The sequence below is a fragment of the Citrus sinensis genome, chromosome 8 (assembly GCF_022201045.2).
Source record: "Citrus sinensis cultivar Valencia sweet orange chromosome 8, DVS_A1.0, whole genome shotgun sequence".
Classification (NCBI taxonomy): Eukaryota; Viridiplantae; Streptophyta; class Magnoliopsida; order Sapindales; family Rutaceae; genus Citrus; species Citrus sinensis.
The window spans coordinates 27,458,161-27,484,504 of record NC_068563.1 but is presented as its reverse complement, the minus strand read 5'-3'; the positions used below and the strand labels follow the sequence as shown (position 1 = coordinate 27,484,504).

At 33.5% G+C, this 26,344-nt stretch overlaps 2 protein-coding genes across 4 annotated transcripts; both read left to right on the top strand.

The window, feature by feature from the left end:
- LOC102625488 (vacuolar fusion protein MON1 homolog) lies at positions 1-7,051 on the top strand. Of its 2 annotated transcripts, XM_006488024.4 has the most exons (14): positions 2-606; positions 1,462-1,541; positions 1,677-1,748; positions 1,886-1,925; positions 2,413-2,514; positions 2,687-2,808; positions 3,164-3,296; positions 3,393-3,484; positions 4,294-4,375; positions 4,499-4,563; positions 4,968-5,267; positions 5,373-5,464; positions 6,087-6,151; positions 6,485-7,051. In XM_006488024.4, exons 1-14 carry the CDS (start codon positions 208-210, stop codon positions 6,578-6,580), a joined length of 1,740 nt encoding a protein of 579 aa, XP_006488087.1. In that variant the 5' UTR covers positions 2-207; the 3' UTR covers positions 6,581-7,051. The 2 variants fall into 2 exon arrangements, with proteins under 2 accessions (XP_024957933.1, XP_006488087.1); XM_025102165.2 differs by lacking the exon at positions 6,485-7,051 and having other exon boundaries at positions 1-606; positions 6,004-6,124.
- A 5,906-nt stretch (positions 7,052-12,957) lies between these two features.
- Positions 12,958-16,076, top strand: LOC102625010 (double-stranded RNA-binding protein 2). 2 transcript variants are annotated; one of them, XM_006488023.4, is made up of 4 exons: positions 12,958-13,533; positions 14,090-14,309; positions 14,718-15,702; positions 15,804-16,076. In XM_006488023.4, exons 1-3 carry the CDS (start codon positions 13,288-13,290, stop codon positions 15,662-15,664), a joined length of 1,413 nt encoding a protein of 470 aa, XP_006488086.1. In that variant the 5' UTR covers positions 12,958-13,287; the 3' UTR covers positions 15,665-15,702; positions 15,804-16,076. The 2 variants fall into 2 exon arrangements, with proteins under 2 accessions (XP_006488086.1, XP_006488085.1); XM_006488022.4 differs by having other exon boundaries at positions 14,718-15,906.
- The last annotated feature ends 10,268 nt before the right edge of the window (positions 16,077-26,344 follow it).

Genomic DNA, 26,344 nt, shown 5'->3' with positions numbered 1-26,344 from the left:
GAGCCTCTGCCTCGTTGTCTTTCACAACTGACACCAAATTCCACAGACAAAAGAACCACAACAGCCAAAGCAATGACTGGTAGGAATTCAATTAGCTAAATTTCAATAAAACTCCTCAGTCCTCACCACTCTTCGCAAAAAGAAACCCACGCTTCTCTTTCAAAGTACCCAAAAAAAAAACCCTAAATTGAACCCAATTCCAATCCAATGTCCACCAGCTCTTCATCGCCATCCTCCGATGAAGAACTCATTTTTAACCCTAACCCTATCCCTAAGCCGATTGATGACGAATTGACGCTGGCGTCGTTAACATTGACCGAGTCTAACGGTAATGGATCGGTGGGCGAAAGCGATCGTTACGGTGGTGCTGGGGTGGTGTTGGAGGCGGAGCGGGAAGGGGAAAGGGAGGGGCCATCGAGTCCGAGTAGTAGTGGGTATGCTGGAGAGAGAGGGAGCAGTAGCGAGGGGACGAGTAACTCGAGAATTGGTGATGAGGACGATGATGGGATACAGGAAGTGATAAATGATCATGATGGTTTTGTTGATGGAGTTGGGGATTCTTCACCCTCGCCCTCGTGGGTCCCCGGCAAACGCCACGTCGATGAGGTGAGTTGGTTCGCTAATGTATTTATTTCAACTTACTGGTAGTGAATTTTAAGTTTCATCTGGTTGTGTTTTAAGACATTAACTTCTAAGTGCTTGAATACTAGTACATTCTGGTTAATGATTTATCAAGCAATAACGATATTTCTTAAACTGCCTACACTTGGCACTCGTAAAATTCACCACGTGCTAGCTTGTGGTAATGCCATGTGATGTTGGGATTTTGTGTCCCAACTTTGTCAACATAGACTTGTTGTATAAACATTGTATGGGATTTGCTATGACTGTATTGTACATTGGCATAAAGCATTGTTGTTGTTTAGAGTTCTTGTATGACCGTCTTGATAGAAATTTAATGTAGAAAACTCTCCTTTGCTTGACCCACATGGTTGATTACACATATATACACTTTGGAAACGTGAGCTGTTACTCAGTTGTGCTACTAGTATACGAATATTTTTCTAGTTGGTTTTTAATCGCAATTGAGGATAAGATATAGCTGCCTTATTTTGACTATTATAAAACGGCTTTTTTTACGTATTATCTATTGAGCTTAGGAGGTAACTTTCACCAATATGAAAAGAGTTATGATCATGCATACAGAAAGTAAGAAGTTCACTTCATCATTAATGGATATGATCATGTACTTTTAAAAATAAGTTTAGAGGAAAGTAACAATATAGACAAGAAGGGATGTTTTAAATGTTTTACCGTAAGTTTGAACTAAAGCCTGCCTATGATCCAAAAATGGCAATATGTTATTTGAAACTTTTTTTCTCTCTTTTTCCTGACCGGCAAGTTAAATCTATAAACATACCTGCAGTGTTATCTCATTTTTTGATATATAATAAAGTGCAGGACGATGCTTCCATATCATGGAGAAAGAGAAAGAAACACTTCTTTATTTTGAGTCATTCTGGAAAACCGATATATTCCAGGTTTGTCCCTTTTGCTTGTGAAAGTCTGTGTCATCTGGTACATGAGCTCAGTTATTTCTTTTTGTGAAGTAGAGAACAACCTTGCACATTCTATTAGTGTCTCATATATTTTCTGCACCTCTAATTGACCTGTAGATATGGAGATGAACATAAACTTGCAGGATTTTCTGCAACATTGCAAGCAATTATCTCCTTTGTAGAGAATGGGTATGGTGCTGCATCTGTTACTTGGTTTTATGTCAACAAACTCTATATTGAAGCATATACTGTACTAGTAGTTTTTTTCTTTTTTCAGAAAGCCAACCTCAGTAGTTAACTCTGTTAATCACTCCATCATTTTTCAGGAAAGATCGTATCAAATTGGTTAGGGCAGGAAAACATCAGGTCCGTTTTCATTTCACTCCTATTGGCTGATTTTTCTGTTTCTTTTTGCTTTGAGTTCTTAACTTTGTATATCCTTTTATCATGAGACATGAAAGTCAAGCCTATGTTTCCATTCCCTTGCTGATGAATTGCTTGTTTGAGAATGTATCTTTGATTAGTGTTTAATGTGTTTCATCATATTTAGCTTTATGCATTTTATTAAGAAAGTTTTGTATAACAATTGGTAGATTTTTTATAACAGTAATTGGTTGATATAAATAACTCTTCTTTATGCTTTTTTTTTAAAGTTTTGCATGACTTCTGGTGATGTTACCTACTGCCGTACGCATATTATTTAGAAAGTTGTACTGTGGCAAATGTTTTACTTGTTGAAATTTAGTACATATTTAATGCAAATTGCTTTACTTCCTACAAGCACTGTCTAGGTCTTTTCTTGTAGTTCAACCATGAAAGGAAATAGATTGGGTTGACACGTTTATGTTTCTAGGTAGTATTTCTCATCAAGGGACCAATCTACTTAGTTTGCATCAGCTGCACAGAAGAGTCTTATGAATCATTGAGGGGACAATTGGAGCTTCTTTATGGCCAGGTTTACTTGCTCTCTCCTGAAAAAACTTTTATTTCTGGTTATGTTTTACTGTATGGCTGTAAATTAAGCTTGTGGCCTTTTCTTTTGTTAGTTACCTTCTATATTATCAGCTCAGTATTGTATTCTAATTGTCATTCCGCTACTAATTTGACTGATTGTGATGTGAATGCAGATGATACTTATTTTAACTAAGTCCGTAAACAGATGTTTTGAGAAGAACCCGAAGTTCGATATGACACCTTTGCTTGGGGGAACAGATGTTGTCTTCTCATCACTTATCCATTCTTTCAATTGGTTAGTTTTTCTTCCCTCTTTTGGTTTACCTGCTGGTTTGAACTTTTTCCTTTTTCATATCCCTGTGTTACTTGATTCGGACTTTTGTTGAATTCATCTCTTATGTCGCAATTTTGTGTGATCCAAAATAAATGGAACTGCCTATTAACAAAAAAATATAAATGCAGAGGATTTGTGTTAGTTGATAAGAATTTGAGATAGGGATAGTTTTGGTTAAAATGGCATGGGGGCATGGGAACTATGGTTTTCGGGGAGGAACAGGCAGAAATTAGGCAAGTCTGTTTATGCGGTCTAGGGGTATTGAATGATACTCCTGTATAGTAAAGTGAAAATTTTCGGGTTCTCTTCTTGGCAGGAACCCAGCTACATTCCTTCATGCATACACCTGTCTTCCTCTAGCATATGCAACAAGGCAAGCTGCTGGTGCTGTATTACAAGATGTCGCTGATTCAGGAGTTCTCTTTGCATTATTAATGTGTAAATGCAAGGTAAAAGGTCCTTCATCATTCCTCTGTATCTAAACAGACTAATTCATTAGCTTTACTGCCATGGGCATTATAGTGACTTGAAGCTTGATTTGCCAGGTTGTCAGCCTTGTTGGTGCACAGAAAGCCTCTCTTCATCCTGATGATATGTTGCTACTTTCCAATTTTGTTATGTCATCAGAATCATTTAGGTAATCAGAATAATCTCATCTGATATTTCATCTTTAACGGTTAAAATAGCCAAGGAGTGTGTGGATAAGCCTCTTGACTACTCTACATATTGATTAAATTCAATCTATTTGAAGGATCTTAACATATGTTGCTAAGTAATGTAGACTCTTTTAGCTGGGCCAATCAGTGTTCATTAAGTGGGTTCTTTATTTAATTAGGATGTTGCTGAATGAGCTCACTCATTGTTTATAATCATTTACGATAAGTACACAAATGGATTTGTCCCATACCTCTGGAAGTTCATATTGTCATGAATATATTTTGCTTTTAGTCACCTCTTGTTTTGCTATACTATGACATTGTAGGTTTTTTCTGGGCATCTGAGAGAAATTGCTTTTAATTGGTATTGTCCCATAATTCCTTTTTTGTGGATTTGTAATCCTCCTAATCCTTGTACATATTTCTTATAGTTATATTTAATCTTTGTTTCTTAGCAAAAAAAATTGGTAGTGTCCCATAATTGCTAGTCTTCTTTCTTCCTTGCTGAACTCTTATGGCAACCTGATCAGTCATTGGCCACTTTTGGGATCGTCCATAAGAATTCCATCCTTCTGCGTTAGTTTCTATTGCATGATCTTTTCTAACTTCACCTATTTCATATGGATGATTGAGGAAAAAGTTGTGTTTTTTACATATATTTAGAAGTTAGAATTTTAATATACAAAGTTAAATGGATGTCCTTGCATTTTGGTGGCATAGACATAATGTTTCTGATATCTAAACCCTTTTGTGAGTGTTTAGTCTCACTGAAATTCCTGAATTTTTGCAGGACATCTGAATCTTTTTCACCAATTTGCCTGCCAAGATATAATCCCACGGCATTTTTGTATGCTTATGTCCATTATTTTGATGTGAGTGAAACAAGGATTCACAAAATTTATTTCTCATGCGAATTCAACTGCATGAATTTTGGTCTATATTGATCACATAAAGGGCCAAAGTAATTATATAGCCATTCTATGTTTTTATGGCAGGCTGACACATACCTGATGTTGCTTACTACTAGCTCGGATGCCTTTTATCATCTTAAAGATTGCAGGTATATATGTTTTCAAATTTGATGTATAGTATTAGTGGATGTCGTTGTAATTTTATGTTGCAACTTCTTAGTTCTTAGATCAAATGACCTTACATTTTTGGTATAGTGAAACCTTATGGTTGCAATATTTTTTGTTATCCAACGGAGTATGTTTTATCCTCATACAAAGGAATAATAATCTCGCTTTTGATGTTATAAACAAGGGGTCCAGCTGTGTTGCAACTGTGGTAAGGTACCACAGTTGCTTTCAGCCATTGGATCCAGCCAATACAACTGTGCAACTGTGGATCCAATGGCTGGTTGCAACTGTGGTTGGTACCACAGTTGAAACATAGTTTTGCCCTACAAAGAAGATATTATGCTTTCTTCTTTAAAAATTGAGAATTTTGATTAAATTTTTGTAGGATTCGTATAGAACAGGTCCTTTTGAGGTCAAATGTTCTTAGTGAAGTTCAGAGATCCATGCTAGAAGGGGGAATGCGTGTTGAGGATTTGCCTGTTGATCCATTGCCTCGTTCATCTATGCCTCATCGTTTGAGCCAGCAGAGGATTTTAACACAGTCTCCTGAAATATTCAGTGAATCAATTGTTGGCATTGGTGGTCCTACCGGACTGTGGCATTTCATCTATCGTAGTATATATCTGGATCAATATGTGTCTTCTGATTTCTCACCTCCAATTAGCAGTCCTCAACAGCAGAAAAGGTAATTCCTGAATCTTTCACCTGCTATTTGGAATATATATTTTTTTAACTGTCAGATATTTTGAGATTATCGCTTAAGTTGGATAATGGGTTTGTTTTGTTGCAGATTGTATAGAGCATACCAGAAACTTTACTGTTCCATGCATGGTAAAGGAATTGGTCCCCACAAGACTCAATTTAGAAGGGATGAAAATTATGGTAAATTTTTCTTTCTTATGTATTTCTGAAGTCATAATGCATTTTAAAAATCCAGGACAGGTCTATTTATCTGCATGAGCAGTATTATCTTGTGGAGACCATTCATTATATGAACAACTGTCTTGAAAGGACAATAATGCAATCTCAAACCAAAGGATTTGTTTTTTGTTTGATGTTTTGTAGAAACTGAATTTAATGGAATAAATAGAAAATATTGCTAAGCTTCAAGACCTGATCCATTTGAAAATGTGTGCTCTTATTCCACTACTAAAGGCCTTCCAAAGGGTTGGAGTGTGTCTTCCTCTCTCTCTCTCCCTCCCTCCCTCTCTCTCCCCCCTTTTTTTAAGATCTCTGAACCTAGCTATTTTCTTTGATTACTTAAAACTTGGAGGTCTGGCTGATTTTGTTTAGCCATGCTTCATGTTTTCAGGAATGCACAACTATTAATTTGGTCTAGTTTTCTCGACTATCAAGATTGGACTTTTGTCAATTGGTCTCCTTTTGCAATATTTTGACTGCGTTTCTTCTATGAATTGCAGGAAGTTACTTATTCGTATTTATAATTATATGTTTGACCTAAATGCTTTCCTGTCATATTCACGTGATCACCTTCATGTGGCAGTTCTACTCTGCTGGGTCACACAGGATTTTGAACTTTATGCAGCATTTGATCCGCTTGCAGATAAGGTTTGATTTTAATCTTTCTTTCTTATTAACTTGTGGAAACCATGTAAAACTTGTTTGACCCTAATCTCGTCCAATTAAGTTCCAATATGAAGAGCTTAAATATTCAAGTAATTAGGATAATTATTGACCTGGGCCATGTTAATTGTAAAAAAAAAAAAAAAAATTTGTGGGATAGGGAATTAAAATGTTGACATCCATGAGCTCTCAGGAATTGTTTTATCTTTATACATGATTAGTATGCTTCAGTTGAACTGATTTAACATGAAGCAACAATTGTTTTCACATTTTGTTTCGTTGAATATATTACGAGTTTTGGTCGATTTCGCTGTGCAGGCAGTGGCAATAAAGACTTGCAACCGGGTTTGTCAGTGGGTTAAAGATGTGGAAAATGAAATTTTTTTGCAGGGTGCAAGCCCCTTTTCATGGTGATTTCACAATTTATTCTGGTACTCAGCTTGTAGCCTGGCTTTGTTTATTTAATAAAAGCCCTCCTAATTATTATTTTTTCCCACGTCACTGTGTTTCTTTTATACCCCCAATCATTCTTTTTTTTTTTTTTTTTAATACCTAGTTTTACGGTTCACATTCTAAAATTTGCATCCTCCCTCTTAGTGTCATCACAACTTGTAATACTAGTCCTAGAATTATTAATCAAATAGCTATAGGCATGTTTTTTTGTTTTTTTAAATGATACAGTATTACATGCAAGTATGCCATTTGACATCTTTCCGTATGCAACGGGCATATGAAGTCAAGGTGAAAGTAACAGACCATTGAACAGTGTGTTTCTTTTATTTTTACACTTAAACCAGTTTCTCCTTTTTTATGATGTATTTGACATCCTTCCGACTTGGTTATGCTTATTGAATTGAAATGGAATATAAGTGTTCTCTTTGTGTCCGTTTGGGTGAAATTCCTGTGAATAATTTCAACAGTTCTCTTAATGCTGTGTTGGGGTTTACTTGGCAAGGTTCTTCCTATTCGAATTGACTGGTAATTGTGAGTGTGAGATTTTCAATGAGAAAGTCTAAGGTGGTGTTCAGACTATACTTCCATCATGGGTGATGTTGGCACGATGGAACCCCTTTTAAGACTTGATCAACATTTTGCATCAGCATCCTTAAAAAATTCTTTTGACACTCTTTTTTGAATTTTATTTCTTAAAATACCCCCCCAATTTAATTTATAAATAACTCATAAACTAAAATTAATGATCTTGTTATTAAATTTCACCTTAAAAAGAATATTTCTTTTAAGTTTTTACTTATGGAATACGCACAAGTTTTAAAATCTTAAATTGTTTTTTCTTGCTATATAATATCTATTATTTCTAAATTCTTAAAAATTCATAAAAAAATTAAAATATAAATATAAAAATTTGGGCGTCAAAAAATCGATAAAAGAAAATTTTATTTAAGTATTTAATTAAATTTTCTCATTCAAAATATTTTTTTTAAAAAAAAAAGAAGAAAAGAACTAGGTTATGTTTAGTTATTTGGGTGATTTCAATTGGAAATATAGAGGCTTGGTCGAAGCGAAAAAGATAAAAGGCAATTGGGCCTAGATTGTATCGTAACAAAGTTGTGTATGGAGGCCCACAACTGTGCCAACGGCCAACTGCAACCACCCTCCTCTGCAATGAATAAATAAGGTGCCCGGTAAGGAGGATCACACAAATCATCCAATTCCGTGGAGTTTTTGTTTTGTTGCTGCAAAAAATTTTAACCTTTCATTTGCCGCATTCACTTCCTCTCATCTGCCACTTCCCCTTTCTCTTTTTCAGTTCAGTGCGTCAATAGACCTTTAGAATTAATGACTTCTTTTGTCAGGCAGGGGGGGGGGGGGGGGGGGGGGGGGGGAAGGGAACTGTCATAGGTTCAGTGAGTGAAGAACATGTTCGTGTTAATTTGTTTCTTTCGTTTTCATTATTTATTTGGTTCATTGTTTTTTTTTTTTTTTTTGTCTCCCAAGGAACGATGATAAAGTCCTGTGAATTGAAATTAATGAACCTCAGCAACAGTCGCTCTTTGCTTTGCTTTTGCTTTTGCTAAGGCCCATTGATGTCATTTGAATTTCTATTTCTCCTTTGTTTTCCTCCCAATAAATAGTAATATGAAAAGCTTTTACTCCCTCCCTTTCGGCCTTTTCACAGAACAAAAGAAAAATCAACTTCTTTACCATACCAGTAGCCTCAAGTCGAAAGGGGGATGGATTTATGGGGGAGAGAGAGAGAGAGAGAGAGAAGAAATGAAATTATGGAGGGCCTGTCCCCATGTGATTGTGAATTTATGTTGTCATTGAACTTTCACAGTTTCTAATTTGAATAAGGGAAGAGAAAACGCATAGCTTTCTTTTGGCTAATTTAATTAGCATTCAAACAATGTCATTAATGCTCCTCGATCTAATCAACACGTCTTTTCACTACATATCACATCACATCACCACCACCACCACCTCTCCTCACAATTTCTTCGTCCTTTTTTTTTTTTATGCTAATCTACCCCCTCCCCCACCCAAAAAAAAAAAACTCAAAACTATTTAAACTTTTATAGTTTATAAATTATTAAAAATAATAATATTAAACTTATTTCAAAATAATAGTATTATATTGATTTAATATTGGTATTTAATAATAATAATAATAATAATAAATATTTTATTTTAAGAAAAATATTAATTTTGTACTATTATTAATAATAATGTTTTATTTGTGTTGTTTTTATTAATAATTATATATATAATTAAAATTAATAAAAAATTATTATTTACATAATTAAGAATATTAATAATTATTATTATTTACAAATATAATAAAATAAATATTTTATTTTTTAAATATATTTTTTTATCAATTTTGTAATTAAAATTTTAATTCTTTAAATAAAGATAAAATTATAATTTAAAACTATCTACTTTCAATCTAAGATAAAGTAAACATATAAATTTAATTTTAATTCCAATTCTATACTCTCATTTCACTATAAGAAAAAAAAACATGCTCCCACTTCTAATCTTAAAATTTTCACTCTAATATAAAATATAAACGCAACCTCATAAATATATCATTATAATAATAATATATAATATCAGTGAAATTGTAATGCAATTTAAAAAAGAAAAAAAGAAGAAAAAAAAGTGTGCACAATCACATAAATCAGAATATCAAACTTTTGATTATACTGTGAGATCATGCACATGAATGAATGCAAAGCTTCTTTATTTTTCGGTGGGAAAACGCGTTTCCAGGCATACATACTCTTCGTTTAGTCTCATTACATTTAATGCCGTAAAAATAAAATAATAATCAAATCAAATCAAATCAAAATTGGACTCTTAATTAACACGTACACATTTGAAGCTCTCCTCCACCACCACCTCCTCCGTATTCGTATTCATTAATGCGATGTCGTCTCCACTCAACTCAAAGCATCACTAACTTCCAACTTGTGGAGCTCGAATTCATCGTCGTATTGTTTTAAGTGGGGGCACCGCCATTAAGAGCGATGGCATTTCTGTAATTTCATCAGTCAAACGTCACCAATTTCGGAGATTTAAAAAAAAAAAAGGGGCTATGTTCCCCACTCACCTTTGCCCGTCCATGACCGTTGATAATGAAACACTACTAGTGTTTATTTTCAAGTGCTCTAATGGACCATAATACCCCTCATCGGTTGCCCCCTCCCGTAGCTTAACACTCGAGGGTATTTATGTAATTCCACGTCCTCGACGCGGGAGATTCCGTGGTCCTCTCTGACTTGCGCATTATGTATATATATATACGAACGAACGAATCAATCATCATCATCATCGTTTCATAAAGAGAGTGCCACCAACTTGGGGTGGAGGCCACCCCCCCCCCCCCCATTTTCGTTCGCACTCCAAAAGAACCCAATAATATTATTTAATCAATTGATAATAACAATGATATTTGCAAATTTGGTCACGTGACCCCCGCCCGCGATCACGTGATCACCCTTGAGTTTGACCGTCCCGTCATTAATTTCGCATTTTGCACCATCATCATGGATTAAAGCCTAATTTATGACTTTATTGATCATCTAGTTTTGATTAGTCGTACAAATGATATACTTTTGTTTGGCATTTTAAAGCCACAACACGGTTTGGTAATTTGAGTTGTTTTTCACTCATATAAAAGCGGATTTTGACTTTACTTAGTATAGTTTTTTTTTTAAATAGAATTTATTTAAATAAAAGTCTTTATTATTAAAATTTTTATAAGTAGAACTTTTATTATACTGAAAAGGCATTTAAATTCCAATACTTTTAATTTTATAAGTTATAAATATTTTAAATAATACAACACTTAATTTGCTAACAATAGTTCTTCTACTACTATCTATATAGTTCATCAAAAAAAAATTCTTCTAATTTAAATTTAGATAATCACATGCCATGAATTTAACTTAAGGTGTGTAATTAGGCATATCGAGCTTTTTATGAGATTGTGGATGCTTGGCTCAAATAAGGCTACCACTGGATATAGAGAGAGAGAGAGAGAGAAATCATGTACAACTTCATCAGGACTTAATGGATATGGTCAGCTTGGAGTATCTACAAAATGTACACATTTTTTGGAATCTTCCAGAAGAAGGTTATAGAAGAATCAAGTCTCCATGCCGCCAGTCCTCAATTGGCGGGGCCGCGCGTAATGTGCTCTTCGATCAAATGCCCCATAAACAAAGTAACCCGCGGGTACAAAATGCATTCACAGAGTAATTGAGTTACGCATCTAAGTAAGAGGCATTTTATCGAATATCTAACAAAACTTTATAAAATTAAATTAATTATTTTCCATCAAATTACCCTACTACAAACAAATACTTTTGTTTGTTTATGATCAATATTTCATATTGATTTTTATGAAATATTTTTTATGCACTTTCCTTCTTTATTTATTTCTTGATCAAATTGCTGATTTGACTGTTGTAAAAGCTCAATCAACGATAAATAATAGAAGATGAAGGACTAGACTCGTTCACTTGGTTTATCAATGTTTAGTTTTCATTATCTTAAAACATATAATTGGTGGTGGATATAAACCCAGTCGTGCCATCTTATCATTTTTTTTTCCACGGACTAATAATGAACTACAAAATAATTATGATCATTACTAATAGGGTCATCATCATAACTCCCCTCACTATTGTCCTAGTTTAATTATCTTTGAAAAAGATGACAATAATAATTTAATAATATGACTCTTATTTCTCTCCTTTATATATATATATATATATATATATATATATATATATATATATATAAAATCGAATTTTAAACCAGGATTGTTGAATTATATCAGACACCATATATCTAGGTCTAATTGTGTCATTTATCAATTATGGCTCTTCAGTCTTAACACTAGAGCAGCCATCTTATGGCGTCCATTATTTGTATCAATAATAATCATAATAATAATAGAAGTTATAGACTTCTTAATGTTCCATGCCACCACTAATTATGTTGAATTGCATTCAAAAGTCAATATACAACAAAAGAAGTAAATTTTGAATTCACTTCATCAGTCTGTCTAATCATTTTATTACTTTAAGATATGTTGCACCCATCAAAATTGTCGGAGCATAGTACTGGTTAAAATCGGCTGTCTATTTAATAAATAAATAAATAAATAAATTGGTTGTTTAAGCAAACACTGAATATCTACCCAAAAAAAAAGAAAAAACCCTAATTTTACTAAAAGAAATGAATCCTAATTTGTATAACTATAAATATTTAATAATAACATAGAGTAAAAATTGTAAGCTGCAACGAGTGTTTGCTTTTAGTTATCAAATTTCAATTGTTCATTTTGTAAACCATGTGGTAGTAAAAAACATGAATCATGAAATATTAGAAGAGTTCATCGGTTTTTTTTTTTCATTATAAGTATTTAGAATTTTGGAGAACAATGATAATTTTTATTCTAACCAAATTCAATCGAATTTGACTTTTCTTATTGATTTAAATTATAATTGGATTTCAATTAGTGATTGAATCAGAGTGGACCCAGTATTATAACAAATACAATATACGATGGATTTAACTTACGAATTTGAATCATTAAACACCTAACTCTTTACTCAAATAAAATTAAAATTGTAAACCCCGTAATGCAAACGTTGCTGTGAAAGCAATAGATCATGGATCAATTCCCCTTCACAGAGGGATCAATTCCTGTACACACCAACCTTTATCTTGTATGGGTTGAATATAACAAAAGTGGGGAAAATCTCAATATATGCTTCTTGAATTACTAATAATTGACAAATATTGACGCAAACTTAACCTAAATTAGTCATGTTATAGCAAAATTTGAGTGAAAACTACAGATATTCAGAGGAGACGTGTATGTGAAGCCAACTCTATGACAACCAATATTTCGCTTTCTACGTAAATAAGAAGGCTAAAACATAGCATATAAATTGAAAAATTAAATTCATGCTTAATTATGTTCATTAAATTATCCAGTTCATACTTAACTATCCTAATTAAATCATCCACATGGCTAAGAAAACAAAAGAACCCATATAATAATATAAATTACACACATTCACGTACAATTAAAATACAAAACCGCTCTCCTTCAAATCTCCGCCGAAAAAAAAAAAGAAAAAAACCAAACAAACAAACAAAAAAACAAAAAAGTAGACAAAATCTAGAAAAGAAAAAAGAAAAACAAATAAATGTCATCCATCCATGCAGCAACGCAGCAACAGCAGCAAGCCTAACGTTAAGTTGACCAAAATCTTTCCGATAAACTCATTATTTTAATTATAAAAAAAACTCCTCCATTAAATCTGAAAATATTAATCACACCCCCGCCCCATTACCACCTCCTTTTTCATTTTGTCACCACCTCCTCTTTCTCTCACTTTCTGCTCTGCCCCCCCACTCGCACCAAAACCCTAAGGAAAGAAAGATAAACTTCCAATCCTGTGACCCGACCCGATTGATCTCCGGATCTGATCCATACCAAAACATAGCACAGGTTGAAAAGTGTGAGCTTTTTTTTTTTTTAATATTTTTATAAGGGGAAAAAAAAATTCATTGTTGTGTAGTGTGGTGGTGTTGTGGTACTTGGGGGAGAGTGGAGGAGGTGGAAATAGTGGTTGTTAGAAATGTACAAGAACCAGCTGCAGGAGCTGGCGCAGAGGAGCTGCTTTAATCTCCCCTCCTACACGTGCATTCGGGAAGGTCCTGACCACGCGCCCAGATTCAAGGCCACCGTTAACTTCAACGGCGAGATCTTCGAGAGCCCTCACTATTGTTCTACTCTCCGTCAGGCCGAACACTCCGCCGCCGAAGTCGCTCTCAGCTCCCTCTCCCACCGTGGTCCCTCCCCTTCCCTCGCCGCCAGGATTCTGGTCTGTTGATGTTCTCTCTCTCTCTATCCTTCTTCTTCATTTCTCTTCTTAGCTGATCACTAAAATTGACCAATAGAATTCAGCTAAATCTTGCTGACGATCAATCACATCAGTTGGTTAACTTTTGATCGCCGGTGAGTGGGTTCGCTGGGAAACGACGAAAATGCCCCTGGATGGATTTGTGTGTGCTTGCGGTTGCATATTTGAGTGGGATTTTCTCTTGACTTGGGTGACGACGATAATGTGATTCGTTTTTATTTAATCATTTATTTCGAATATATAATAAACAATGGGAAAATGGGAAGTTTCTGGCCGAGAGAAGTAAGAGTAGGATTGAGTGTTTACTAAAAGCTAAAGCACTAATCTTTGATTTGTTTGTCGTTTTATCTGGAAACCAGCTGTACTTGCGTTTCTGATGACTCTCTGCTTGTTTACTAACTTTAACTTCATCTGCTAGGGGTATTTGGGTCATAAGATATTCTTGAGCCACCCTACGATTGCTTCTGCGGTCATCTAGTTTTGTTGACGTGATGTCAATTGGTTTTTGTGTGTTCAGGATGAGACGGGGGTGTACAAGAACCTGTTACAGGAAATTGCACAAAGAGTTGGAGCTCCATTGCCGCAATATACAACAATCAGGTCGGGCCTCGGACACCTGCCCGTTTTTACTGGGATCGTAGAGTTGGCTGGGATAGCATTTACAGGGGAACCTGCCAAGAACAAGAAGCAAGCTGAGAAGAATGCAGCTATGGCAGCGTGGACATCTCTAAAACAATGTAAGTTTCAGTCTTAAGCTTTCTTGTTGATGAACCGTCTGTGTGATGGAATATAATAATTGAACTGAGGTAAGCCTCAGTCCCAAACTACACGAACCCTCTTCCTCCAATGTCCTCTGTGTAGAATCATATCGTTTTTTAATGTTCACAAACTAAGACTTCAAATTTATGGAGTGCATAACTAGTATATATGTTATACAGCTGTGTTTCACAAGGCTAGCGGCTGGCCTAACCATTATTTACGTTTTGATGAGCTCGTTAGTCAGATATTAGCTCACCATTCTCCACATTCTCTGTAAACAATTTGCAGAATATTTGTTTAAATTTTTCATTGAGCAGTGTCTGAAATATCTGCCCGGGAACTCCTATCCTGAAGGTCAATTACTTTTCTTTTTTGGTCTTTCCCAGTGGCAAAAGAAACTGCAAGTTCTTCATCTGAGCCAGAGACTAATGATGAGTTAGAACAGATTACAATAGCGCGAGCCTTATTGAATTATCGCCTAAAGGAAAAGATGGCCATGGCGAGCACTCTTGATTCCCCAATCCCATTTGCAAGAAAGTTCCCAGTTCAGAACACTAGACCAACAAGTCCACAGCCTCCCCTTGCTACTACATCAAAAATTCTTCCCTTGTTCTGCCCTAAGACAGCGTCTCGACACAGACCAACATCGACCGGAACAAATGAAAAACCTGCACAGCCACAACCGTATGGCTCAGAAGGACGTGTTGTTCGACCTCAGAAATTCCCTGCTGCTGGAGCTGCTCCCTATGTTCCTATCCGACAATATAGGACTTCTTGTCGTGGCATTGCACCACCAGTGACAGTAAGAACTACAGTGCCTTGTTTCTCAGCACCTCCACACCCACCACCATCTGCTCTTCCACCTCAGATGATGCGGGCTCCAGCTGTACGAATAGCTCCTTCTGTCACTGTTAGACAGGCTGTGCCTGTATATGCTGCTCCCCCAGTTCATAGAGATGATTCTCTGACTGTTCGCAAAGAAGATCCTCCGACCACTCCTGCTCCTGCTCAAAAAGTAGATTCTTGGACTGTTTTTCCTCCTGCCATTCTAAAAGATCTTCCAACTGTTACCGCAGCTGCCATTCAGAAAGAAGATACTCCAACTGTTACTCCGGCCATTCAGAAACAAGATTGTCTAACTGTTGCTAGTCCTGTTGTTCAGAAAGAAAATCCCCCAATTGTTGTTGCTTCTGCTGTCCAGAAAGGATATCCTCCAAATTCTACTGCTCCTTCCCCACAGGAAATACTGTCACAAGTAGAGAAAAGAGAGAACACAATCCTGAACATAGAAGAAACTGAGGCAGCATGCAGCTTGGGACAACTTAAAATATAAATAGTTTTAGGGGTGTGAACAGGAGAAAAAAAATCAAGGTTTTTGTGCTGGGATTATGTTCATTTTGTTATCACCTCTCATCTTATGATATGAGTGTTTGTATTTTGCCCTTGTTTGCTAATTTTTTTTTTTTTTTCAGTTTTCTTAGAAGAAACAGTTGCTGCAGGCTATATATTAGAGTATCCGAAGATCCATATATATCCTAGCAATTCTGGAGCAGCAGTGTTTGACTCATTTGGCCAGATTCTACCCCCTTGCACTTGTTCATATTCTGTTTTAAGTTGTGTCGCAGTTGGCGGGATTGGTTATTAGCTTTCTCTTTTAATGTTCCCGGTACAATTTTCGGGTTTGGTAAACACGCGGACAGACATCTGCTCATGCGGAGTGATTAGAAATTTAATTTTTTACTAAATTTGAACCTTCTGGGATTAGAAAAAATATGCAGCTTCTCATGATGAGCTATAGGGACAAGGGTCTGATTATGCCACTCGATCCAAGAATTTGTCCTCAAATTTCTTACTGTTGGTGAGAGGAAATCTTGAGATGAGTTGGGTCTTATCTTACTTGAAACAAATGAAGCTATAAACAAAACAAGAAATTTGTGAGAGAATTCTCTTTCACGGAAAGTAATTGTAACACCCAATCGGCCATGACCCCCCGCCCACGTGTTTCCCAAGAAAATGGATTGTGCTCTCTCTCTCAAATCTCAATCTATGAGAAATTGGAGCACTCAGCCTCTGAAAATTGACCACTACCAGAGTGAGAGGTGCTCGAGTTAATTTTATGTATTGCGTGAGATAATGCTGAGTTCATCATTATGTTATAAATAAAATTTTTGATTAATCGATACGCAGACTTTGAGAAAATTATGTTATTAATTAGTAGGTGATTAATCAAATCCTAGCACATCACAAGTGGGGTTACCTTATTTCCCGCACCACATACATCTTCATCCATTCAGAGTCTTTGTTTTAGCTTGATTGCCCATTGGATTTATGGGCCACAGGGCCAGCGCTTTCACTATCAGCAAGCTAAAACCTTCAAAACAGGCCAGTGTTTAGGCCCCATCTTCAATAGCCGCACTTCCAAACACATTCACTTGATTGCTACTCTCTGGAAAGCACAATCCTTTTCAATCCGATAAATGAACATGAATCTCCATCAAGTTTTCAAGCTTCGTGCTCTTCAACTTCTTCTCTTAATCAAAGTTATTAGTCCAAATGGACGCTTTGATTTTAATATCTTTCTGCAGTTGTGATGAAAGAAAATTAATGGCTGTCGTGTAATTTTGGAACTACTGAACTTGGTCAGAAATATTCCTAATTTAGAGTGTCACAAAATATTGATCATAGACCAAACAGTCCTTTTCATGTTGGTTTAAAGGATTAGTTTAACAACCAATTCTATGCATCTTTTCGGAGTTTGAAACCCAGAGATAGATTTTTGGTTTCCATTATTTATTAGGTAGGTAGAAAGAACGCATCTACCGCTGGACATTATTTATGATTTCAGAACTCTTCTTGTTCTTGCATTATCTTTCTGTTAACTTTCTTGCAAAATCCATTTATTACAACATGAATATAATTATATATATTTTAAAAATTTTACTGTTTTATATTATTTTTTTTAATTCAAATTGTTGTGATTTTATTGGGGACAGGCAATAATGCAGTGTGTAAGCTACAATCGATTTTATAAATTTTTTGTTATTCGTCTCCCAATTTCTCATTTCTGATTCTCAACTTATGATATATTATTATTCAACCCCTTAAATTAAAATAAAATTGAGAGTATCAATACTAAAAAAAATTCAAAATTTCAAAATTTTCAACGTAAAATAAAGGTACAATGTTGTTACCGACAACGCTGTATTATTGACATTTTCTGAGATTAGTCCTAAGAAAAAAAAATTATCTAATCACGAGGTTTTAAAGTTAATGATGATACAAAAGTCCTGATTTCTACAAATAGGAGGAACAAAAATTGAAGTGTGAGGAGGAATTATGGAGCCTTATCAGCACTTAACTAGTGTGTGGTCATTTCCATTCATTAATTGCCTTTGAAACTACATCTTGTCCTCCATCTCTTATACCTTTTTGTCCATTGATGGACATGCAATAGATCAGATCCAGGCAAAGGTTGTTGAAATTTATCTGATTCTGAACTTCATAATTCATGTTTGGCTAAGCCGCTAAGGTTACGTTGGAGTTGATCTATGGTGAAATATGAGTCTCGGTTACACACGCAAAGTGAAAAATTATAAAAAAAATTCATTATAACTTTGATCGTATGGTTACGAAGAAGTGCTCTACCTGAGAACGGTTTATAAATAGTCGGACCCTCTATGTTATGTTTCTTTTCAATGGGTAAACTTCAATTTACCCCCTATTTAAAATGATAATTCTTTTTTCTATTTTTGAAAGTGTGAATATATTAATTTCATCCCATTTACTGTTAAGAAGATTAAAAACAAAATTATCAAAGTGCCCCTTATTTGCTATCTCATCTTCTAAACGAAAATAGAAGATAAATTAAAATTTTCACACTTATTAAAAAATAAATTAGACATTGCCACTCCAGTTGAGGATGAATTAAAATTTATCCCCTCTTCATGTAGGATGTGGTTAAATTTCTCTTCATTTTTACCATACTGTTACATCAACTGCCAATAGTACTCATGGTCAAATTTCTGTTTGATTCTGCTTCAGAGCCATACCCATACTGTACAGCAGACTTTGGGTCATAAATTTCTTCATAAGAAACAAGAATTTATTGCTGAACAGAGATGAAGAGGCAAACAAGGACAAGAAGTCCACCAAAATCATTTAATACAACATCCATCGCCCCAAGATAACCAAGAAACAGTAACCTATTTGAAATAAAAACTTCAAGAGAAGTGTAAAAAAAAAATTTAAAAGAAAGAAAAACATTTGTAACATGTTAAATCTAGTGTTTAATGTTACTAGTATGGCATTCCGTGTTACTTTATAGTAGCGCCAGTGTTGCATTTTTTAGTTCATGTCTTGTACAAGGAAGGAGCTAATTTCAATTTTTTGACTCACTCTTATTTTATTTATTTCACGCGAGGGGAGAGGCCAGCAAGAGCTTAAGCTTAAGAATGCTGCAAAAATACCAGCAGAAGTGCATGCTAAGCTTAACCCACCAAATGGCACAAATGGTAGATTGTCATATACAAGTGGTAGTTAATAAGTTAATGATGGCTACTGAGTTTGAAAAACTATTGTGCATTGATAGGTAATAGGGGGATATGGTATGGGGGTGACCCAACTCTCTTCCAATTGACTGGTTTTGCTTGAGCAACACCCCTAACCACCGAGAAAGCGCCGGGTCATCTTTATCCATTTGTGAGTAAAAGCTTTATGGTGAAAACAACAGAGCATGGAGAGTGAAATGATGTAAAAAGGAGACACCCCCGTCAATATAATAATAAGTGTGCCCAACAAGCAAAGCTCATGGACGAGAGGCAAACACTTCAAGATCTAGAAAGAGTCAAAGAGAGAGAGAAGCAATTTTCAAAAATCATCTTTTATCATTTAACTTCAAACTATTAAATAAGGTGAACGTAACTTCTTTCCATTCCTGTAAGAAGGGTTTCAGGTCCGGAATGCATTAACGAGTGTACTCAACGTATTCTGATTCTAAATATCTGTAATTGAAAAAAAAAAAAACTACTAATATTATAAATATGTTCTATAAATAAATTGTTATATTATCAAACGGTTATGGCTCAGTTGACGACGCAAGCTGTATAAGTGGAAAGAGTTTTTAGGTTCGATCTTCACTAAACACATTATTTAAGAGAGGTAAGGAGTTTTAACTGTGATTACACTCTGAATTTAAATTAGTCGGTGCCCAATACAGTAGTCAGAAAACTGGATGATTTAAACCCAAAAAAAATTGTTATATTGGTTAAAAGACAAAATAAGGGGCCAAATGGTCACATTGTTGATGTTGCATGACTTGGGGGTGGGGTCGAGTCTCCACTTCAACGACACCAACCCTCAAAGCAAAGCCACGCCAGCATTCTATTGATTTACGCAACGATGCATTTGTGTTTTTATGTTTTTTGTTTTCTTAATTATTTAAAAAAGAAAATTATTTTGGGGATATGTATGGAGACGGCCCAGACAAGAAGGGCCCACATGATTGGACCTCAATGGGGCCCAAAGGGATTAAGGAAGCACTGGCATTATTCCTTTCCTATGACAAAAGCAATGGCTCATGGCTAAAGCAAGATAGTAACCCTCCACCACCCATATAAGCATTAGCCATTAGCAAATCAGCATTACCAATTTTCAATAACAAGAAGCCAAAAGAATATATCAAAAGTGAAAATAAATACAAGAGGGGGACAAAGTGGAAGAATGTTAATCCCATCACCTAAAGTTTTGAAAAGAAAAGCAAAAAAAAAAAATATACCCATTTGACTTTGTTATAGCTCATCATATATCCTTGATTGTCCTACATTTATTTTATATATATTGATTAGGAAATATGTAAGATCTATGTCATGCATAGACAATCTTTTTGTGTATGATGTTTCTTTCTCCATCATGTTGGAAATTTGTGCTTTGGGTGAAGATCCATGAATATGTTGTTGTAGTTAAACTTGTCGTATTAAGAATAAAAAATTAATGTTAAGTTATACCTTCATCTTTATATAATAGCGTAAATGATTTTAATAGGCCTTTAACTTAGTAAGAGAATATTTACTTCTATTTAAGCCCAATAAAATAATTATGAGATTTAATTTCATTCCTTAATTATAACATAATTGAATGGAGGAAGTCTTCTTCCTTGTGAAATATGAGTGGAATAGGTATTCTTCGAATATTAGTGAGGGTTAAAATATGGACTGCTTCATAAGATTAGTGTAAACTAGTCCCTTACGAAATATAAGTATAGTATGCGTCTCTCGAATATTAGTGCGGGTTTTAGTGACAGTAAAAATGTTGACTGCTTCACAAGATTAATGTAAACTAACCCAAGTTGTAGTGTGATGTAATATCAGTCATAGTCGTTGAAATATATCCATAATAAAAAAAAGCATAAATGATACCTCATTTAAAATTCTAAATTACATTATTATTAGGATCAAATAGTAGAATAAAACTAAAAACAGTCGTCGTATCTGAAGCTGAATTATATTTTTCTTTTAGCATTGTATAGTAGTATCCTAAATACAATCTTGATAAATTTCTAACTCTTAATATATGTTAGTAGTAAAAATTGATAAATAGAAACAAACAACCCAATTCTTTTTAATCACTTCAAACAGACAAAATTCACTCAAACAAACAGTAAAGTTAATGGGTTAAAAAAAAAAAAAAAGAGAGAGACAAATTGGTGTTAGAAAGCTTGAAGGTTATGTTTCCATATGAGACAAATCAAAGGGAATGAGTGGATACAGGCCATTTGTCACAAAAGCAGATGATGGACTCAAAATGAAAATTAGGTACACATCAAGAATATACTCTCTCCTCCTTTCTTTTCATGTCTGTAATGTGACAGAGAGAGAGAGAAGAGAGAAGGGGGGGTTGTGTCTGAACTGATAAATACACAATAATGCCGACAGCACCAAATATGGAGCATGAAAATGCTTCTCTCTCTTTCAATTGTTGAAAGTCAATTTCATTGCTTTTGTTTTCTGCAATATATATCTTTTTTTATTTTTTATTTTATTTTTGTTGCCACATACTTTTTAACTCATTGCCATGCTTAAGAAAGAAAAGTCATTGTTTCAAGATTGTAAAAATCTTTTTCTGTTGAAAATGGATTAATATCATGCTTTCCATTATCAAATCCAAACAAAGATTTGTTCCAATCATATATACCAATGTACACAACATTAATAACATACCCACTTACCTACTTCCACTACTTCAAGATCAAAAATACCAAATTAATCACATATTTGATTACTTTCATTACTAGGAAAAAAAAAAAAAAACACTCATTGACATAACATGATAACTAATTTGTGCACTTCAATCTTTTTTTTTTTTTTTTTTTTTTTTGCTTTAGGTAAATGAACTTTGTCTTCTATTAAAGAAGTGGTTCGGTTACTTGACTGAATTATTTTTCAAAGTGATCTTTGTTTTATTATGGCAAATGGCTCAAATGATTATGCATGGTTTTATTTTACGATATGAATCTTAACCTTACTTAAAATCTTTCTCGTCAAAGAATACAGTTAGTTTACTAACTTTAGAACAATATTACATAATTGTTTGATTACTTATGGGTTATGGCCCGTTTCTTCTAATATCTTTTTGTATTTTAATAACAGTGTATACTCTTTTTTATTCAATTGGTGAACCTCAGAGATGTAGTGACCCTTGATCATAATATTATAATATTAAAAAAATTGATTATTTACACTAACGTTTTCTACATAACTATGATTATTTTTCCTCTAATATAAGGTGAAAGCGACAATGCAGGTTGTTATTATTCGAAAATTATTGCATGATTTGAAGTTTTTGAATATAATATCATATATTAGTGAAAATAAACAGATATTATTTGCATAGTATTCAACATTTTTTTTTTTCTTTGATGAATTGGTTAAAGTTGCTAAAGCAATTCTTGATATACACTCATCTTGACAAGACATCTCTTTCTTTACTGCCTATTGGATTTGGGGTGACATTCTTCACCTCAAATAAACTACTTTAAGAAAATTGGAGAGCTCATACCTTCGTAAGTGGACTCAATTTCACACAATCATTACAATATTTTTCTTCTTTTTTTTTTATTTATTTATTGAATCGTATTATATAATACACAATCATTGTAGCAAAAAGATTAATTTCAACCCGGTGCGCCCAACAATAATTCTTTAATCTTTGTTACTTTTTTTTATTGTTGCTTGCTTGTTAATTTATGTGATTTAGCACCCTGATTGTTGCATCTCAGACGATTTAATTATATATAAAAAAGAAAAAAGAAAAAAGAAAAATTGGTGCCCATAAGTTGTCCAATGTGAGAAAAGCTTCAATTTAAGTCAAATAGATATTATTTTATCTTAAACTAAGCATTAAGAATAATATTAAGATATTTGTGCAGCTTGAGCATTTGTGGTCAGCACGTGATGTTGCTTTTTGCGCATGCCAAAAGCCGCTGAAAATGTCACTCACATCTGAGCCACATTGGAGTTCAAATGTTTTTCCAAAGATTTTAAAAAATTAAAATAAGATTCTTTTTGTCTATTCATTTTAATTCATGATATTGTAATGTACGATGATTCGTATTAAAGTGAGTATATGGTGTATGTATTTTGGAGTATTCAGAAGCCCTTTCTTTGTAAAAGTTTTTTCTTTTTTTAATACTTAGAGGAATTGGATTTTATTTTTTCAATAAAAAAACCTCAAATGAGTCACCCAAGTCATTGGTGGTAAATAATAACAGCATACCGGAGAGGAATGAGTTCATGTACCCAATTATGCTATAATTCTAATGATTCAAAGTGTCTCTTAGGTCTTTGACTCTTTGTAATATCAATAAGATAAAATTATGAATAAATATAAAAAAGAAAGCAGGCAACATTGGCCTAAAGCTCTCTTAGCTTGCTTTAGGCCATTTATGCATATACTAAAATAAAAGAGATTGAGTACTTGTTTAGCTTAAGTGGAGAGAAGCGTTTAGGCAAGAAGTTCGAGCTTTAACGAATGTATGAGCTATTAATCAAACAATAATATTATACTTATTCAGTTGAGATAGTTAATTTACATACCAACTGATGTGATAAATGACGTGTCATTGTTTACTTAACTTAAAAATGACAGTTAATTGTTAAATCTTATCATTTAATATCCAAATGGTAATGACACGTCAGGTTGTATATAAACTAAATATCCGAACTAAGTATGGAAATACAGTGAATACACTTCATAATATCTTATTTATTTATTTGTGGTAGAAGTGGGTAAATTTGAAATAAAATTTAATTTTTTTAACTTTTTAAAATTCAAATATAAGTGATCAATCAAATGAAGTTGTTCTAAAATCACTTGTTGGAACCTTTTGGACAATACGTCATGACATTTTTTTTATGTGAGTGATGTTTTTTTCCCTCTCGCAAAAACTCTTAATAAACTCATTTACTAGTTAATTATAAAAATATCCCTAAAAAAATTATTTTTCAAAAACCCAACATATCATCTTTTCATTTTTTCTCTCTCTCAAAGATCTTCATCAAAATAAGGATTTGTAGAATATTAGTTTCCATTACATCCCTATATCATGTAATGCTCGAGTTCAATCCTTAACTAAGTTAGCTTCAAAGAGTAATAATGAAAATGTTGTATGGTTGGATCCTTTGCCAGCTGAAGTCAAAACTATATTTACAAATTTGATCTAATGAAATCATCACTTTCCTTCTCAAAAAAAAAAAAAAAAAAACTTAAATAATTTTCTTCTCTATAAAATTTTAATCCAATTCATCTCATAATATGAATTCATTTGAGCATCTTTCATGTTATTAATAACCTTTTTTTAGATCATTTCACTTCATTTCATTTCTCAAAAAAATCTCATATGATCTTGACTTTCTAAAACGAAGTTAAAATTCACCCTTTCGACAAAATTTTCAGGTTCATTACACTTTCCTAAGTGAATTGCTAAAATTTATATTTCAGTTTAGATCATTTCTCACAATCTAAAATTATTTAAGCATCTTGCATGCAAGTTCAAATACTTTTTCTAGAATTACTTAAATTATAAATGAAATCCCTGTATATTTATTATTTAACCGCAATGAAGAATGAAGATGGGGTTTGGAATTGTAAAAATAAAAAAATACGGGGTTTAGAAAGATATTTAATGGGGGCGGTCGGAGCTCAACTCATATTTTATTTCAGTGTAAATACGCGTTTAGAGCCTATATCACCGACCAGTGGCGGCGAGCGCCGCTCCCGCAAGAATTTCCAATTAATAAATAAAAATAACAATTAAAGAAAATAAACAAAAAATATAAAAAGCAATTTGAGGATAGAGATAGCATTTTGGCTTTTTTTTGTTAATTACTACTGTATGTGCACGAATAATATAAAGTAAATAAATAAAATAATGGTAATTAGTTGGTCCGGAATTAAGAAACCGCCTTGATACTATTATTTTATTATTCAAAAAAAGCATTACGCAAAGGGCTGGTGGCCCCCTCTATTTAGGCTTTAGAATTGTCCCTGTTCCGCTAGAAGAATCTCGAGACTGCCACTCTTTTACTTCTTTCTTTATATATATATATATATTTTTTTTTTTTAACTTTTTGATCGAGGAATATTCTTTTATCTTTTGGTCTAATGAAACCCCAATTTAGAAATTAATACAACTCCATGTCCTATATGATAACATAAAAAAGAAAAAAGAAATTGTTCGCTCTTCAAAAAGCAACATGTTGGTTGTCGTATGTTGTCTCTGTAGTTCTCAATAGATAAATTATTGGGATATTATTATTTTTTATCTTCTCCTATCTTGATATATTATTTTATTACTTAAAATTATCTGATAATTATTTTTTCTCACTTTATATTTTAGTGTTTATCCTTTTACAATCAAACCATTAAAGTTAATTTTTTTTTACAAAATTTATAATTTAAGTTTATTTTATCTCTAAATTGTATAAGTGTAATTTAACCCTCTAAATTAAAAAAAAATTACGAAATCACATATATACAAAGGAGTAATTCTTTTATCAATTGGTTATATTACGTATCTAAAATACTTAATTGATAAAATTATAAATATAATACATTGTAAAATTCTGAAATCATTGAATATATTGGAATTCTTAAAATATCCCAATGACATCAATAATTTATTAATGGAGTCAACATTTGGTGATAAAATGATAAAAACTAAAACATTAAGTAGAAAAAAAATTGTCAGAAAACTTTAGTAATATATAAAAAAATATTAAGTGATAAAACGATAATATATTCTAAAATTATTTTTGAGTTGTTTCACCTATAGGGGTTCAGTTATGTTACAACAGTGGTATGGTACCACTGTTACTTTCAGCCGTTAGATTTTATTAATGCAACTGTACACCTATAATTACAACTGTGGTACCATAACACCGTTGCAACATAGTTTTGCCCCACCTATAAATGCATAATAGCTTTTTAGAATTAGAAAACCCATTTTACTAATGGGAATACGAGAAAACTCTCCTCATATAAGCATAGTGAAGAGTTTACATTTGATTTTCATTGTTACATTCTAAAGTCTTTTCTCGTTGTAATTATTTTGATAAATGTCCTAATTTCCACACAAAAAAAATTAAATATTTTTTTAATTACTAGAAATTAATCATTTTATGACTTCAATTTTTCTGAGAAAACAGTTAGATTTTTTTTTTTTACAAATTTTTAAAAATTTAATTTTCCATTTTAGTTGATAATATTAGCCTGTTAGGTTATAGAGAATTCGTGATTTTGACCTCAAAAAACGTACTCTAGAGTCTAGGGTATCATGTCAGAGTCCTCCTTAGCCGATGATCTTGATGGCCCTCTCCCGCTCATCCCATCTGATGATCATGATCATGATTCATCAATGTATTAATTGGGCTAATTTGTCATTTCGCATCAACCATAGGGACAGGGTCGTAAAAGCGCCGAAGAAGATTATAAAGAAACCCAACCCTCTGCTAAGGAAGTT